A 16,008-nucleotide genomic window follows, 5' to 3' on the forward strand; every position below is an offset into this window, starting at 1 on the left:
TATGATAGGAAACAGATCTATTGTTATATCAGTCTTAAAATAAGATTTCTGTCAGCTCATGTTCCATTTTCCTTGTTCAAAATTGAGGAGAAAATCAAAAAACTAGGGTATCAAAATAAATTGGAACTGCAAGGTAGTTTAAGAACACTGCTACAAGGTCATAATGTAAAGTATTATTTATGTATGATCCCATTTTTTATGTAACTGTAAAAAAAATAAAAAAAATCTACATTCATATGAATAGACAACACAACCAGTAAATCATATACTTATAAATACTTGAAATATCAAGTAGCTCAACCTCAGTGTGTTCAATATCAAACATCAGTTATTATCAAGTTGCAAATAAATGGTCTAGACTGAAAATATCCTAACCACAATACAACATACACACAGGCAGAGAATATACTATACATAGGTAACTATATATAAAATATCGAATGAACTGATTCATAACATAGAATGATGTTTTAGTTTTTGACTCAGATTTGTTAGGCCAATTTTAGATTTTGGATTTAAGCAAATTGTATAAATATATACGAGTATATACGGTTGAAAGGCTAATTCTGACTTAAACGACATTTTTTTGCGCCAATTAGTTACATACATACTTAAAATCAGCTACTTTTTCTATGTTTTAATTAATTTTAATTATTTTTTATAATTGCATATTTTTGACAATTTCAATTATAATGCAACTATATATACAATTTAATTATATCAGTGTAATTAAATTAGTATGCATTCCTTTTAAATTTGGTAATTAATAAAGTGATTGAAAATGTATATATGAAAACTTATCAGTTACTAAAATAGCACACTGTGTGTCCTTGAGTATTTTTTATCCCTCTGTGTACACCCATTGCATGAATGCTGCATAAGGAAACACAAAATTATATGTACATGCAATCAATATATTAATATTCATATCCATCCTACTTAATTAAAAATAGAAATACAAATTCAAATTTATCTAAATTAGATGTAACTCCAATCCATATAAAATAATTTCATGAGAATAATAACCTCACTGTATAGAAAGTATTCCATAGAATATAAAGTAGTCTATACATTAACTTGTGTGTGCCAAATTTTATTAAAATTAGTGCATTGCTGCAAACTTAGATATTTTTTATGCCAGCAGGAAGTGCATTTGATAAAATATACATCTATCATACACTATGGTAATGTTTTAATTACCTTCTAAAAATATCCCACAGGAACTCCCGGCTTGGCATTGGTGATTGGAATGCCATTTTGTATCTGAAATAATAATTTTTAATTTTATTAACAGTACATATTAACATGAATATTTATGCATTTATTGCTGAAATAAATATTTTCTTTATTTCAGAATCTTGAAGAATATTATTGTGTTGTGATAAGACTTTTCACAGAAATGATACCATCAGTATCAACTTATGTATATTACTCATAAACATATGACTCATTTTCAGAATAGATATGTATGTTGAAAGTTGTATAATTATACTTCACTCGCTCACTATTAGGAAGTTCTATTTTACATTATTAACCAGAAATGATAATTGTAGGATACAGGCATATCAGTTAAACAAACTGCCAGCCTGATAACAAATAACATGATACTAAATCTACTTTTACTGAAAATTCCAATAATCCTAAAAATTAAGGAGGAACCATGAATTTTTCTTTCCTCATTTTTAAGAACATGAACATTTTTAATCTCATTTTTGCAACATAAATAAAAATTAAAATGTTGTAATAGAGAGCCAGCAACTTGTATAGTAAACTTGATATGCTAAAAAGATGAAAATCTCAAGGTGCAACATTAGAGATACCAAGTATCCAATGTATTTACTAAATTAAAATATCAACAGCATATTATATACTTAAGAAGTTTTATAAAATGTTTTATCTGGAACAAACATAATACATGTTCTAGACAAACAGTCTTATCTTAGGCTCAAGATATTTTTTAAATATTATTTCTCGTGTACCAATTTAGGTAATATTAACAAATATGTTGAAATCAATTAATATAATATATTTATTGCTTTAATATATTTAAAATAGAGGTTTAATATTCTGTAACTAATTTAGTGAAATTAATTTTATCTCAACTTTCTATTTATTACGATATATTTATGTAGGTACAATGAACTGTCAATGTTTAGCCTAATGTTTATCTTTTCATCATTGCATAGCATCACAAATTCACAGCAAAATAAAATTATAATTATAATTATATTTAATATTATGAATGTTTATTATACATTTTATTACTTTCAAACCACCATTGACGATCACTTAATTACCAGAATAAATACTTACGTATTTGTGCAATGCGTATCTTAATCAAGTTCACGTAATAAGTATTTGCATAAACTGAATATTTTTAATTTTTATGTGATAAACAGAGAATATACAAAATCTTTGCACAAAACACTGCAAATTGAAAACGCAAAGTGGGGAAAATTTGACTTGAGCCAAGGCGCAACAAGGTGACGTGACGTATAGGGATGTACAACTTTTTTTTTTTTTTTTTTGTTTCACAAAACTGGGTACAATATTAAATTTGGACATAACATAAAACTCATTTCAATTAAGAAGAAACATTTTATTAATAATTAAATTAATATTAACAACAAACAAACAAAAGAAACAAACAATCATTTCGCAAGAACAAACCTGGGTCAGCATTCCCCTATTTACCGAATGATCTCTGCATGTAACAATATTCACGGTGATATAGATGTGTTTCGCCTTGATTCTTTAGCCTCATTTAAAAAAAAATACGTGTATTATATGCACTTCAGAGTCTAAGCAGTGATACTATCACTAATTACAAAACTAATCAGTATTTTGACTGACTTGTTTAAGTAAACGCAAGCCCATTTCGCATGTAGTGTTCACATCTAGAAGGGCACAATGTCATTGCTACGTACCCTATTATCGCATGTACTACTTTATTTGTTTTAAAATTAATAGGTGTCAATCCGAGATATTCATTATATCGATATAATAAAATATCTCAATAATTGTAAACTTTGTTTTTTCTAATTTCTAAGTACAAATAAAAAACCTAAATCTAACCATTATTTTTTATTGGTAAAGTGGCCACTTCCCTTTTATTATAATATATAGTAGATAATACGTATATATAGCAATATTATATTTGTTATCTAATATTACGTTCTTCATTACCATTTTATTGTTCTAGTGACAGCATAATATGATGATCATTGATGTATCGCTAGGAAAATAGTATTGGATTACTTACATAAGATTTTTGTCAGGGAAGATTATAAATTGAAACTGCAGTGACGTTACCATTACCTACCTACTACCAAATGATGAATAACTGATTCAATTTATCATAATGTTGTATTTATCGAATATCAATATTGGTAATTATTGAATGCCAGTATTGTATACATCCCTAGAAGATAGTCATAAAATAGGTAGGTACTATTTCATGAATATAATAATTTCAGAAAAAAGAAACATAATGTGGGTAGTTTATATTTTTCTCTAATGTTGCTTATTTGTAGTTAGAGTGCACAGTCACGTACAAAAGTATTTATTGTTTATTATAAATAGTTAATGTAAGCAATCTTTTCCATTTGAATCAAAACTCAAATATTGATCTAAGGGAGGCAAACAAATAATTCAACACGAATATGTGAATTTTAATATCGAATCTAGAAGTGGCTGCTACCGTCCCTTGGCCCGCCTGGCGACGGCCATGGGCTCTACCTAGATATAATGTTAATGTTATTAAAATTATTATCACACCTCTAAAAAAGGACAAAATATAACTAAGATATTTTTTTTTCTTTTTGGGGGAGGCACTTATTTAGCAAAACGTTTTATTTTTGCATGCGGCGATTCACGTTACTTACGATGATTTGACTATGGGTATGTCGAATTTAGCTTGATATTAAAATGGCGGATGTCTCAAGTAATGACCGAAAAATAAAGGTTACTAAAACGGGAAAGTGGTAAAAAACGCCTACGAAATCCAGAAGGTGACTTTAAAGATTTCGTAGCTGAAGCCTTACTGTTTTGCGTTATTAATGCAACTTTATTAGCGTTTTTGTACGCATAGTTACGTTTCCATTTCGTTAGTTCAATACTTGACTCTTACTACCTTACTGCTTTTTTAACTCATCCGGCGTTCATTTCAAATTGTTTTACGTATATCTACCTGCATAATTGAAACAAAATTGAGTGCTATACCGACACGGATTGTTATATGTAACAATATATCATAAGCACCCTCAGCTATACCTATGTAGATATGATTATAGTAAATTTGTAATACATATTTGTTTTGAATTGTATATTGTGTATAATGTTCGTAATATTAGAATAAATTTTCAGAATGGCACAAGCAAAAACAGAAACGTTTAAGGATAGCTGGATTGGAATACATAAACGCAAACGGAAAAGTGGTCCCTCCAAAGCAGCCCGGCCCTGACTGCAACTGTCGTCGAAAATGTTTCCAAAAAGTGCCAGAGGATGTTCGGTTGAAGACTTTCCAAGGTTTCTATTCAATGAAAACACATGACGAACAAAACGCTTATTTATTTGGCCTTATGAGACAGGTTGATGTGAAAAGAAAAAGAGTCAAGTCCAGCAGTCGCCGAACTTGTACATTTGAATATTTTGTGAGAGTCAAAGGAAGAGAAACACAAGTATGTCAGACTGCTTTCAAAAACATCCATGCAATCACAGAACGAAAGGTCAGAGTACTCTGCAAGAAAATGGATGATGGTGTCATGTTTCCCAGTGACAACAGAGGGAAGAACAGTCACCGCAGGTCGGGTGAGGTGCGTTTACCAACTGAAGTCATTGATCAAATAAAAAACCACATATACTCCATTGTTCACACACACAGACTGAAAGATTTTATCAGATTGGATAAGATAGCTGGATTAGAAATAAATATATCCAAAATGTGGAAGGATTACATCAAGACTTATGATCCTGAAAATATCACTGCCACATTGCCAAAATCCAAGAGGAGTACTGATGTGGTGCAGCAACAAGAGCCTCTCCAGCAACAGCAGCCACCCCCACCACAGGAGACATTTGCACCTATAGCATACCCGGGCAGTGGGCATCTTGTGAACATTGCAGAAAATTATTTCCAGAATCAATACCAAACTACTGCCACACTGGCTACTGGCACCACAACTAACTTTTATCAAGCACCCAATGCTGGACAGAGCATGGGCATATTGCTCCAGCCAACTACACAAAGGCCTACACAGCCCGCCACTGCATACATTGTGCTTCAAACAAAGCCTGAACCCCAACAGAACACAACCATTACAATAGATAACACAGCATTCAACCAAAGCACAGAAATAATACATGAGCCAGAGAAGAAAAAAGTCAAAAAGGAAAGAAAGAGGGGTCCTTTAGTGAAGCAGTGGAGATACAGTAATATATTCCATGATGAAATCAATGGAGCAGCATTAGCCGCCATTAAAACAAGGCTTGGCATGTACTATGCGGAGAGTGATGCAGCTAGGAAGCGTGTGAAGCAGGCTCGGCCTACTGAGGCAGTCCAACACAAACACCTGCTGAACAAATCCCACAACTGGGACACACAGTGGCTATATACACTCATAGACATAACTGAAAGAACACAGTGAAGTGAATGGTATAATCAAAATGGAAATCAAGTGATGCTAGTTTTATATTGTGACATATTTTATGGTATGTAACCAAGAGAGATAAATGGTGTAGCAGGACACATTGTCCAGTGACATGTCAACAATATTGTAATGAAATCCTAATAATCATTAACATATAGAATCAATTCAATGAAATAATACTTATCAAATGTAATGAAATAATAGTAATATTGTAATCTTTTAGGAGACATCAGTTCTTATAATTGCATATTATCTATACATGTAGAAAATAAACACCTGTAATCAAAATGTCTTCATACTTAACTAATGCATCTGCATGCTAGAGCAATTTTACTTATGTATTTTTTATTATTGTATGTTTTTATTTAAGGAATCTAAATTATTTTATACATGATTTCATTGATGTGTATATTCTTGTTATTAATTATATAATAGGGTACCGGACTCATTTTCGTTCTTTACTATTATCAAATATTTACATAATATAAATTATAACACAGAAGGAATTATTAAAATCCGGTACAAAATCAACAAGTTATGTCTTTGAATTTCGGTGGAAGGGGTAATTAACAAGAAACAGAAAAGAGACTAAATATCCACATGTGACGTCATCAGGAATTACGACGCTTGCGAAAAAAAGAGATGAGGCGATATCCCCACATCGCGCCCACTTCTGCACATTACAATATTTTAAATACGAATTACTCGCTCATTTTTAACCAATTGTTATGCAGTTTTCGCAGGGGTGCTTTTTTTTCGTATCATTAACCATTATATATAGAATAATGTACAAAATCAAGCATAGGCCGGTCCCCTATTGTGTTGTGTCCAGAACAAAGAATCCTATGAGAAATATAAGACTAAAATTCATTAACATAATTAAATTTTCTGTGTATGGAGGCTAGGTGAGATGAAAGATGCGTTTTTGGATTAATTATTTTACTATTTTTACCGACAGCATTTAATGATACAAAATAAATATTATGAGATAAGCTGTACAAAACTTTGAGCCGCGAGGCCCCTTCTTTGATCGCAAGGTCGTCGGCAGCCCACGTCGCCATCGTCTTTTGCCACCTCTGTCTATATTCTAGAGTTATAACTCTGGCATATATGCCACAGTGGAGGTAAGCCGCAACTCGGGAATAAACATGCGGTAAATTGTTGCATGAACTATGTACTATGTATTTTCTGTCGTTAAAATCTGCTCTTGCATATAAATGCATTATGCTCCTTTCCACTACTGATAAAATAAACTCGAATCTTATTAGTTTAGTTTTAGATAGCTGTCGTAGGTATAATTTTATTAATGTTTGGCTTTGAGTAGCTATGTTAATCTATAGACATCAATCCGTGTTTTAAAACTTTTACCGAATGAAATAAAATTAATATGGATTAATTACAGAGTACAATAAAATACTATTTAGTAAAATTGGTGTGTAATTATTATTTGTATATATGCATATATTTATGCGTTGGCTTGTAAAATGTTTGGCTGTTTGTAAGAAGTAAACACAGAAACCGCTGATCGGATTTCGATAAAATTTGGCACATGAATAGACCATGTCATGGATTAGCTCATAGGCTACCTTCATGTCTGAATTTACTCATGTAATAAATATATTAAAAAAAATTATTTCAATATGTTGTGCTGCAGTTGTACAGATTGAGCTATGGATTGGTAGTGATTAAGGTGGTAGCTCAAGGTCCATTTTCATACATTTTGTTTCGGCTTTAATCTGGGTAACTAAACAAGTATTGGCAAGTAAAGAATTTAAATTCACGTCTAGTTAGTGATTACATTTTCTTTCAACTGCGAGAACTAATCACTAACTAGACGTGAATTTAAATTCTTTACTACCAATGCACTAGTTTCTTAAATAGGTTGATTTGACATTAGGTAGGTTGTAGGTAGAAACCTACCCCATCGAAAATAAGGGCGTGAGGATAAAGTTTGCGTAACTATAAACTGTGAAGCTCTGTTACTAAGAATACGATCTATCTGACTTTTTTATATGGTCTGCATTGGTCTATAAAATATCTTTATTTATATGTTGCTTTCTAACTTTTTATGCCGGAAAGTACATACTGGGACTTTTATACTGAGGTCATTCACGTAGACGAAGCTACGACCAACACCTAGATTTTAGAATAAAATAACATTATCAAAACTACTAGTTTGATTTCGGTGTACAAGTTGCATGTCGGGGTATAAGCTAGTTGACTGTTTACGCGGGCCTATCGTGTGTCCAATATTTCCCCATATCGGCAAGTATACGTAATGTATGCCAAATAAATTGATTCATAAGGGCTCAAGTTAGCAAAACGCAATTTTATGTCTACTTTGAGCAGACAATATACTTACAGTAATTAGAGCATGGTTTGCAAATAAGCAAGAACTAAGGAGTTTACCCTTTTATCTTGTGTAGTATGGTCAGTTTTTTTTGTTGAAATTGTTCCGGTGTAATTCCTGACCGTTCGGGTTTAGGCCTTAATACGGCGCCAAATAGCCAGTTTACTCGGTTAGTTCCCGATCATGAATAGAAGGTAATATGAAATGAAATACCTGGACAGTGCAAAAAATATTTGGCTTAGTTTTTATCGTTAGTCATCAGCCTTTCCCCAACAGCCTGGGGAATCCGATTTAATTGGTTAGGATATCTAGCAAAGGGTATCGGGGAAAACTGACGATCTCTTTTCCAAATTTGGGCAATAAATCTAGAACCTCCTCGAAATTCTCACTGTAAATTATTTTCATACAGTTTGCAATATATCAGAGTCAGGCATGTCCCGCACTCGCGCAGTGGGCAAATTCCAGTGCAGTGGCACATATCATGCGCGCATAAATGAGAGTTACAAACATTCGGCTAAATGCCTTTTTAATTAATGATCCCAACAGCGTTTATGGATCTATCGCGAATATGGGCCAATCAGACAAATATTTTTGACATGATCTGGTGTGCGCGCCGCATTGGTTTTATAAAAAGAAAGCATAGTGCATACTATATTTTGCTGCTGTTGTGGTGCTCATTTAACCACACTTGGTGTAAGCCACCATGTATAAATAAAAGCATTATTTTTATACTTTTTTAATTATACTTAGGTTACGCGGATAGAACACATGCACCACCAACAGCCTTGATTTTCTGTTCTGCTGTCTTGGAGAAGAATTTAGCTTTAACTATGACGGGCTGCTTGGGGAGCTTGCCTTTGCCGAGCAGCTTGTAGTAACCCTGGAAAGATAGTTTAGATTTTAATTAATAAATAGAAAATAAATCAACATAACACTAATATATAATAAGAGAGTACTATATACTAAATGAATGGTATGTAGCGAATCAATTGCTTTTTCAAAACAATTAAATGTCAGCATGTGAAAAAAAAAATTGCTTATTATCAAACAGTAAACAGGCACAAATTTTTTTTTTACTGATTTGCATCTATCATATTGTGACCATCATACTCTTTTAAATATAGATTTCAAGATAATACCATGTGGCAATTATGAATAGAGGCATGCAGGCTTTGTAGACACATTCATAGTGGTGGATAAACATCATGACTACTAGGGAAAATAATAGAGTGGCAATATTATTAATGAATATTGCAGTATCGCAATCATAGTTTTACAAAATGGGTAATATCACTCACAGCCTTGACAATGTTGATGACTGGCACTTTGCCGTCGGTAGCGGAGGCGTACTTGAGGCGAGACTGCTCTGAGACAAGTGTCCACAGTTTGTCCAAGTTGAGGACAGGGCAGAAGTCCTTATTTCTCCTCAAGTGGTAATTCCTCATACCAAGCTGAAATCATATGGGTCATTAATTTTCATCTTGCTGAATGATGAGTTACAAAGTTTAATCATGTGATAAGTTCTAAGCCTACTAATAATATTATAAAACTTTGATTTACAAAGTACTGATTCATGATAATCTGATACATAACCATACATGTTTAAAATAATTATTTTTCATTGAACTTGTAGATTGTAATGAAATTAATCAATTTGGATGAGATACGCGATATATTTTTTGTTTGTGGTCTTTCTCAATATTGTGAAAACCAACTTTAAATCTATGGTTAACAGAAGTTGCTTATACATAATAATTAATACATACAGTAAATCAAGATGAATCAAACAAATTAGTAATTGATGAATATCCAGCAAAACCTGTATGAGTCCATTGAAAAAATGCTCCTAGCTTTATCCATGTTTATAAAATGTTCCAGTGTGGTTCAGCCTTCAGGAACTTATGTTAACTCTACACTATATACATAACCATGAATGTGTTATAAACTCACTTTGCCAAAGTACCCAGGATGGTATTTGTCCATGTTGATTCTGTGGTGGTGCTCTCCACCCGCGTTACCACGACCACCGGGATGCTTACGGTGTTTCCCTAAATACAAAACAACGTATAAACAATGGCATCTATATTATCAATCTGTTAGATGTAAAGTAACATGTGTTTATTGATTGTATGGTATTATTTATCTACCTTGTAGGTAATCCACCAATTTTAACTATGCCACAACTCTTACTAAAGTTTTAATACTTTAAACGTATAATGCAGGTAAACTGTTAAGTTCTTCTGCGATCAAATATTTTTTGTTTTAGTGTTTGTCTAAATGCATTGAAACGATATTTATTTTATTTTAGATAGTTTCAATACAGCATAGGAAGAGATAATATTAGTGTACAACAATAATCTTTTCGATAAACAAGAGAAATTTGTAGTAAGCGGTTCTTACTAAGTTAGGTTATAATTTTGTTTTTGTAACGTGTAATAAGACCTAGGAAAATAAAACAGTACTCACCGATACGACCGTGACCATGGCTCACGTGGCCTCTTAGCTTCCTGGTCTTCTTTTTGGACGTTGCCTACGGGAGGAGAAGAACAACATTTCATGAATGAACAAACCATAGTACATACTGATCATTATGAAAATATGCCACTAAATAAAACACGCAATGATAATTCTACACGAAACACTGTGATATTTAACTCCAAACTGAGGGATTAAGCAGTAAAAATTCGATTAATAATTATAAAAGACACGAACCATTATTCGGGCCTTCCGTAAAGTTTTTGAAAGAAAGAAAGAAGATTGTCAATCTCTATGGTAAACTAGTGTTGCCTCTCGAGACGATGGTAACTTAACCATAGTGAATAAAATGAATAAAAATTTATTGAATACGGTCATATCTAAATTTATCAAGTTAAAATTTTAAGGAAATACATTACTTATTAGCTATTTACACATAAATTTGTTTGTAACTTATCCTGTCACATAAAAGCATTGTATATAAGCAATATTAAATATTGCTTTTTAAAATAAAAATAAGCAGAATTTCAAAGATATAACGCGACATAAAAAAAAAGAAATAAAATTTTATTCAAATATTTTTTATTCAAAAGAAAGTAGACTGATAATATTATATCAGGTAGGTAATTTTGGACAAATGTGAACATATTAAATTAGTCGATTATATAATATATCAATATAATTAATCTGAGTAGAACATGTGAAAGTCAACTATGTTACTAAAAAGTCACAGCTCTACTCAGTACGTTTCCAGAAAATGGCAGGATTGTGTGTTGAAGTTAATTCTGACACGTATTTTATGAAAATACGTAAATAATTTGTGAAAAATTTGCAATGCTTGTACTCTAACAGAGTTTTTATATTGTATTCTATATTATATACTTAAAAAATGGAGTTCCGTGAGACGTTATTAGCTGCTCAACGAAATCAACAACAAAAGTCATCTGTGAGTTTGATTCTTATTTTGCGATATTATTTTACATTTTATTCATAGATAATGAGAAATGTGCCTTTTAATTTTATCTTAGTGTTTAAATAGCATTATTCAGGTCATCAGGTATCATTGTTTACCGACGGAAAGAGCGTATTTTGTTATTAAAGTACATTTTAAGTGATGAAGTAATAATTGCGCTCATGATTTTAGGAAAATTTGTACTACAAAGCCCGGTTTGACCCTCCAAAAAGGAGCAAAAAACAGAGAGACCGACTGTCAGCTAATATACAAAAGTTTTTGGCAAAGAAAGATGAAGAAGAAAAACTTAAAAGCGAGAAGCTCAAAAGAAGAAAGAGGACTTGCTTGCGATGCGAGATCCCAAAGCCCTTAGAAAGATCCAGAAGACTTTAAAAGTGATAAAGTCTGCCAATAAAGCCGCAATACAGGATGCAATTGATAATGATAATACAGCGGTGACCCTCACTGGGCCCGACCAGCCTGATCAAGATGATTATGGATACGAGTCGCAGGAAGCGGCCGCGCTGTATGCAAAAATGATGCAGAAGTATAGCAAACTACCTGAGGAGCCCAAGTTTCCCTCGGGCAGTAAGTATGGACTCACTTTATTTAGTGGGTGAGGGTAAAATGGGCATATTATATATCATTTAGCATTTTGTGGTTAAAAATAACTGTGACAAGATAATGTTTTGTAGTGCAAATAGTAAATAATTTTTCCCATGATTCATAGAGCTAATTTCACATTGTATTTATGCGTTAAATTCAAGGTCCTTCATGCAATATTTTCATATGAGAAAAAAATTTAGGGTTATCAAAATTTTGTGGTTTTAATTTTTTACTAAAATAACATTGCATCTGATAGTTATTCATGTGTTCTTAATAATTTATGTTGATTGAAGTTAAATATTGTTATATGTATTGATGGATAGATTCTGTTTACTGTGGGACAGATTATGTTGGTATGGTTTGTATGGTCATTGAATGACCTAAAAATAGATCTAGTTAGGGATGAGAAAATAATATCATTTAGGAATGGCAACTATACAACAGGAAATTTGATTCATATGGGTGTTTCCTTATGGTTGTCATGATGTAATAAAGTTTTGTTTACCAACTTAAAGTTCTGTAAATGGGTATAAGAGCTGTCAAAATTTGTCAAGTTTGATTTTTCAATGTTACTTGTGATTGGTCAATATGACTAATATGGGCTCTAGTATAGTACAGTTCTAGTAAGTAATATAATGTTAACCATTGAGTAAAGTTGTTTCCCTTAGTGACTGTTTAATTAATGTCTGCATTTCATTTGTCAAATTTTATTATTGATTGGGCTTCATTACATATGATATTGGCATAAGATATTGCCATCCTCGCACTTGCCACTACAACTTCTGGTAGTCAGGATCAGCAATGGCACATATTTTATAATACTGAGTAGTGAATCTTGCTGAATCTTAGAGAACATTACATGCCCTATCATATGACACTGGCAAGGGGAAAGGGTTATGATTGTGTCATATTTTTTCTTTTAGTTGTACAAGTTGGAGGAAAAGTAACACATTGTTTGGTTGAACCTTGGCTCAAATTCCTACAGGCATTATAGACACAGCTACATAAAAATAATTATCTAAGTCCATATCTAGAGGCTCAAGCTTCCTCCATGCCAAATGTTATTCAAATTGATGATTAACAATTACTTTCGAATGTACATTTGTATGTTTTAGTTATTTCTAAAATCTCAAATGATAACAGTGTAAAATACCACAGACAATAGTACAATAAAGACCCATTGCATATGCGATGGTCATTAATATGCTATAAGATGTACATAATTAATAGAGCTCACCCAAATTCTAACTTTCACACATAAGTAAAGTCATGTATAATTATATTTTGTCAAAACAGGGTCAGATTCTATGAGAACTATCACACAGGTATCAACTACTTATATACAACCCTAAAGTTATTAGTAATTTTATTTGATTATTTTTTTCGTAAATTTAAAATTTTATATGGTATGTGTACATAGTGTAGTACAAATATGTTTCAATATTAAGAATAATGTATTTTTCTCAGATCAGACAGTGAAGAAAGATCTAAATGGTACCAGAGAGCGAGTGAAACATGCTCTACAAAGTGAGGATGAACCGGTACCACACAAGAGGAGGCAGGACTGAGAATGGAGGTAATTGAAAGATTTTCAACTTTTATGTCTCATTATGGACATTTTTTTGGAAGGATCATTTTTTAATTAATTTATTGGACAATATAACTAGATATAATATCTGATATTATATACTAGCTTATGTTTCGGAATGGTTGTTATTGTTTGTTTTTATCAATTTGTTGATTGTAGTCATGTAAATAGAAACCTGTTGGCAAATTACTGATTTATTTTATTACATAAAGTTGTGTAATATGTATGTAATTCTGCCTTAAGGTAATAATAGGGATGTTGCGGATCGTTAAAAACCTGTATACACAGATATGGATAATTAATATCTAGATCCATGGATATAGATCTCATCTATATTATTCATTCTTCGTTAGAATGCATTATGTTGATTTTGCATGAGTTAAGGCTTTAAGTTTCTTACACTGCACATATTATATGACATGTTCACCATTCACCATTTATTTCTTAGTGTAATTCACTCAAAAATATAATATATTTTTCAGAAAAAGAACAAAGTCCACCAACAAGATATGAGCCTGAAAAAGAAAAGAGGAGAGAAGATTCAAAATCTGACAAGCCCAAGCCTAGAAGGCCAGCGCCGCCGCCGATGGATTTCAATCAATTGCTTAAACTCGCAGAACAAAAGAAAAGCGAGCCATTGGAAGCGGTACAAAAGAAGGCCTTGCAAGAGTCGGAGACGGAGAGGTTGATGACAAAAAAACAGAAGCGGGAATACGAAGAGGAGATGGCACGTCGACAGCGGAGGCAAGAGAGGATCGATGCGGAGGCAAAGGTGGCAAACCAAAACGTAAGTTGTGGCGTACATAGGATATGTACATTTAGAAACTTTTGAAATTTTACGGAAGAGAAGAATTGATTTAGCTGCTTCGAACATATTGTTTATCTCCACATCTGTTTTGAGGATGAGTGTTCTAACTCAATTGAAAAAAAATATATAATATATCAATGTTTAATTTTTTTTTGTTTCCTATTTGGCATTCCGTATTCAAACTCAACGACCGCACTATATATGTATTGTTTCTAGAAAATTACAAACATGCCGGACCAATTACCTGCATGACGTCATTCCCATAATTTGTGCAGCAGATCACTCCCATAATTTAAGAAACTATCTTTAGTACTGTTACATCTTTGTGATCTTAAATCAATGTTATTTATTTCAGAGCCTAGAGAAAACAGGTCAATGGACAAAGATCGACCTGTGGAAAGAAAAGGAAACCAAGAATCGGGAGGGTTTGGGAGGATCCCAAACTCACAGACAAAAATAACAGCAGAAATGACAGTCCAAAACCTGATAGGGATCGAGAACGTTTTGAGAAGTTGCAAAGAGAAAAGGACAGAGCCAAAATAGATAGGGAAAAGAATGACCGCGAAAAGAAAGATTGGAGAGAGCCAGACTAGACAAGGAGAGATTAGACAAATTAAAAGCGGAACGAGAGAGAATCGACAGGGACATAGCTAGGTTAAACATAGATAGAGAACGATTAGATAAGGCAAAAACAAAATTGGAAACGAGGACAACAGATAAACCAAGCAAACCTGTAGATAATGGTGTTGATAGGTCGAAATTGAATTCTAGGGAAAATGTAAAGAAAAACATAGATTTAAAGAGTCAGAACACATATAGAATAGATAAGAATTCTAATGAAAAGAAATTTGCCCCACCGAACAAGGACAGTAACGGTAAATACTTAAATGGTCACAGTACACAAGGTAAATCAGTGCCAAAATCTAGGAGCAAATACCGCAAAAGAACGGTGTTCGGGAGAAAGAGCAGTTGAAGCCTAGAGCAAGTGATGGGCGACCCGAGAATGGTAAACGGCTGCACGAGAAGGAGTTATCCAAGAGGCCTGACGATAGGAAGATGCCACAAGGGAATCCCAAGCTGCAGCCTGGCTCCAGCAAGCCTAAGCCGACAAGTAGCTTTGACTTTGACAAACACATTAATTCAATAGGGAAGAATGGCCATGCAGCCAACAAGAACGGCGTTAAAAGGCCGGATGGTATGAAGAAACGGCCTCAGCCTGATGACAGAAGGAAACAAAACGTAAGCGTATTATAATATTTCTTATTTATTATTCTTGAATGAATCGAATTGCTTGTTTCGTAAAGCTGTTTATGAATACTACATTTTTCGGGAATGACAAGCATGGATCGCGTTGTTCGAAAACAGCTTGCTAATTTATAAAGTAATCGGATGCGCTGGCTGTTCTGCCCAGAAGTATATTGATAGAAGTAATTAGTAGCATTGCGATTATACACAGCAGTCGCGAAGGGTGAAATTTTCGACACAAAGTGTAGGTACTAATACTAAATATAATTAAATTTTAGGACACTATGCTATAAATAGCTAATAATATACTTTATTTTAATAGTTTGCTTACATATA

The 16,008-nt window shown here is 32.8% G+C and overlaps 1 protein-coding gene and 2 pseudogenes across 1 annotated transcript; 2 read left to right on the forward strand and 1 right to left on the reverse strand.

The window, feature by feature from the left end:
- The first annotated feature begins 3,912 nt into the window (after positions 1–3,912).
- LOC119192766 lies at positions 3,913–5,936 on the forward strand (annotated as a pseudogene).
- Positions 5,937–8,721: 2,785 nt separating this feature from the next.
- Positions 8,722–10,813, reverse strand: LOC119188571 (60S ribosomal protein L27a-like). The gene is made up of 5 exons (XM_037446530.1): positions 10,711–10,813; positions 10,465–10,528; positions 9,949–10,046; positions 9,297–9,449; positions 8,722–8,878 (listed from the first exon to the last, which is right to left on the reverse strand). The coding sequence occupies exons 1-5, from the start codon at positions 10,711–10,713 to the stop codon at positions 8,750–8,752; spliced, it is 447 nt and encodes a 148-aa protein (XP_037302427.1). The 5' UTR covers positions 10,714–10,813; the 3' UTR covers positions 8,722–8,749.
- Positions 10,814–11,194: 381 nt separating this feature from the next.
- LOC119192767 lies at positions 11,195–15,696 on the forward strand (annotated as a pseudogene).
- Positions 15,697–16,008: the final 312 nt, after the last annotated feature.

This window comes from Manduca sexta, unplaced genomic scaffold (genome assembly GCF_014839805.1).
Source record: "Manduca sexta isolate Smith_Timp_Sample1 unplaced genomic scaffold, JHU_Msex_v1.0 HiC_scaffold_3136, whole genome shotgun sequence".
NCBI classification, from domain to species: domain Eukaryota; kingdom Metazoa; phylum Arthropoda; class Insecta; order Lepidoptera; family Sphingidae; genus Manduca; species Manduca sexta.

Bases quoted from the DNA above. Each gene is read 5' to 3' on its own strand.
- LOC119188571 (XM_037446530.1), bottom strand. The intron at 10,047-10,464 runs GTGAGTACTGTT...TTTTGTATTTAG, and splicing joins CCATGGTCACGGTCGTATCG to GGAAACACCGTAAGCATCCC. The intron at 9,450-9,948 runs GTGAGTTTATAA...ATATGATTTCAG, and splicing joins ATCCTGGGTACTTTGGCAAA to CTTGGTATGAGGAATTACCA.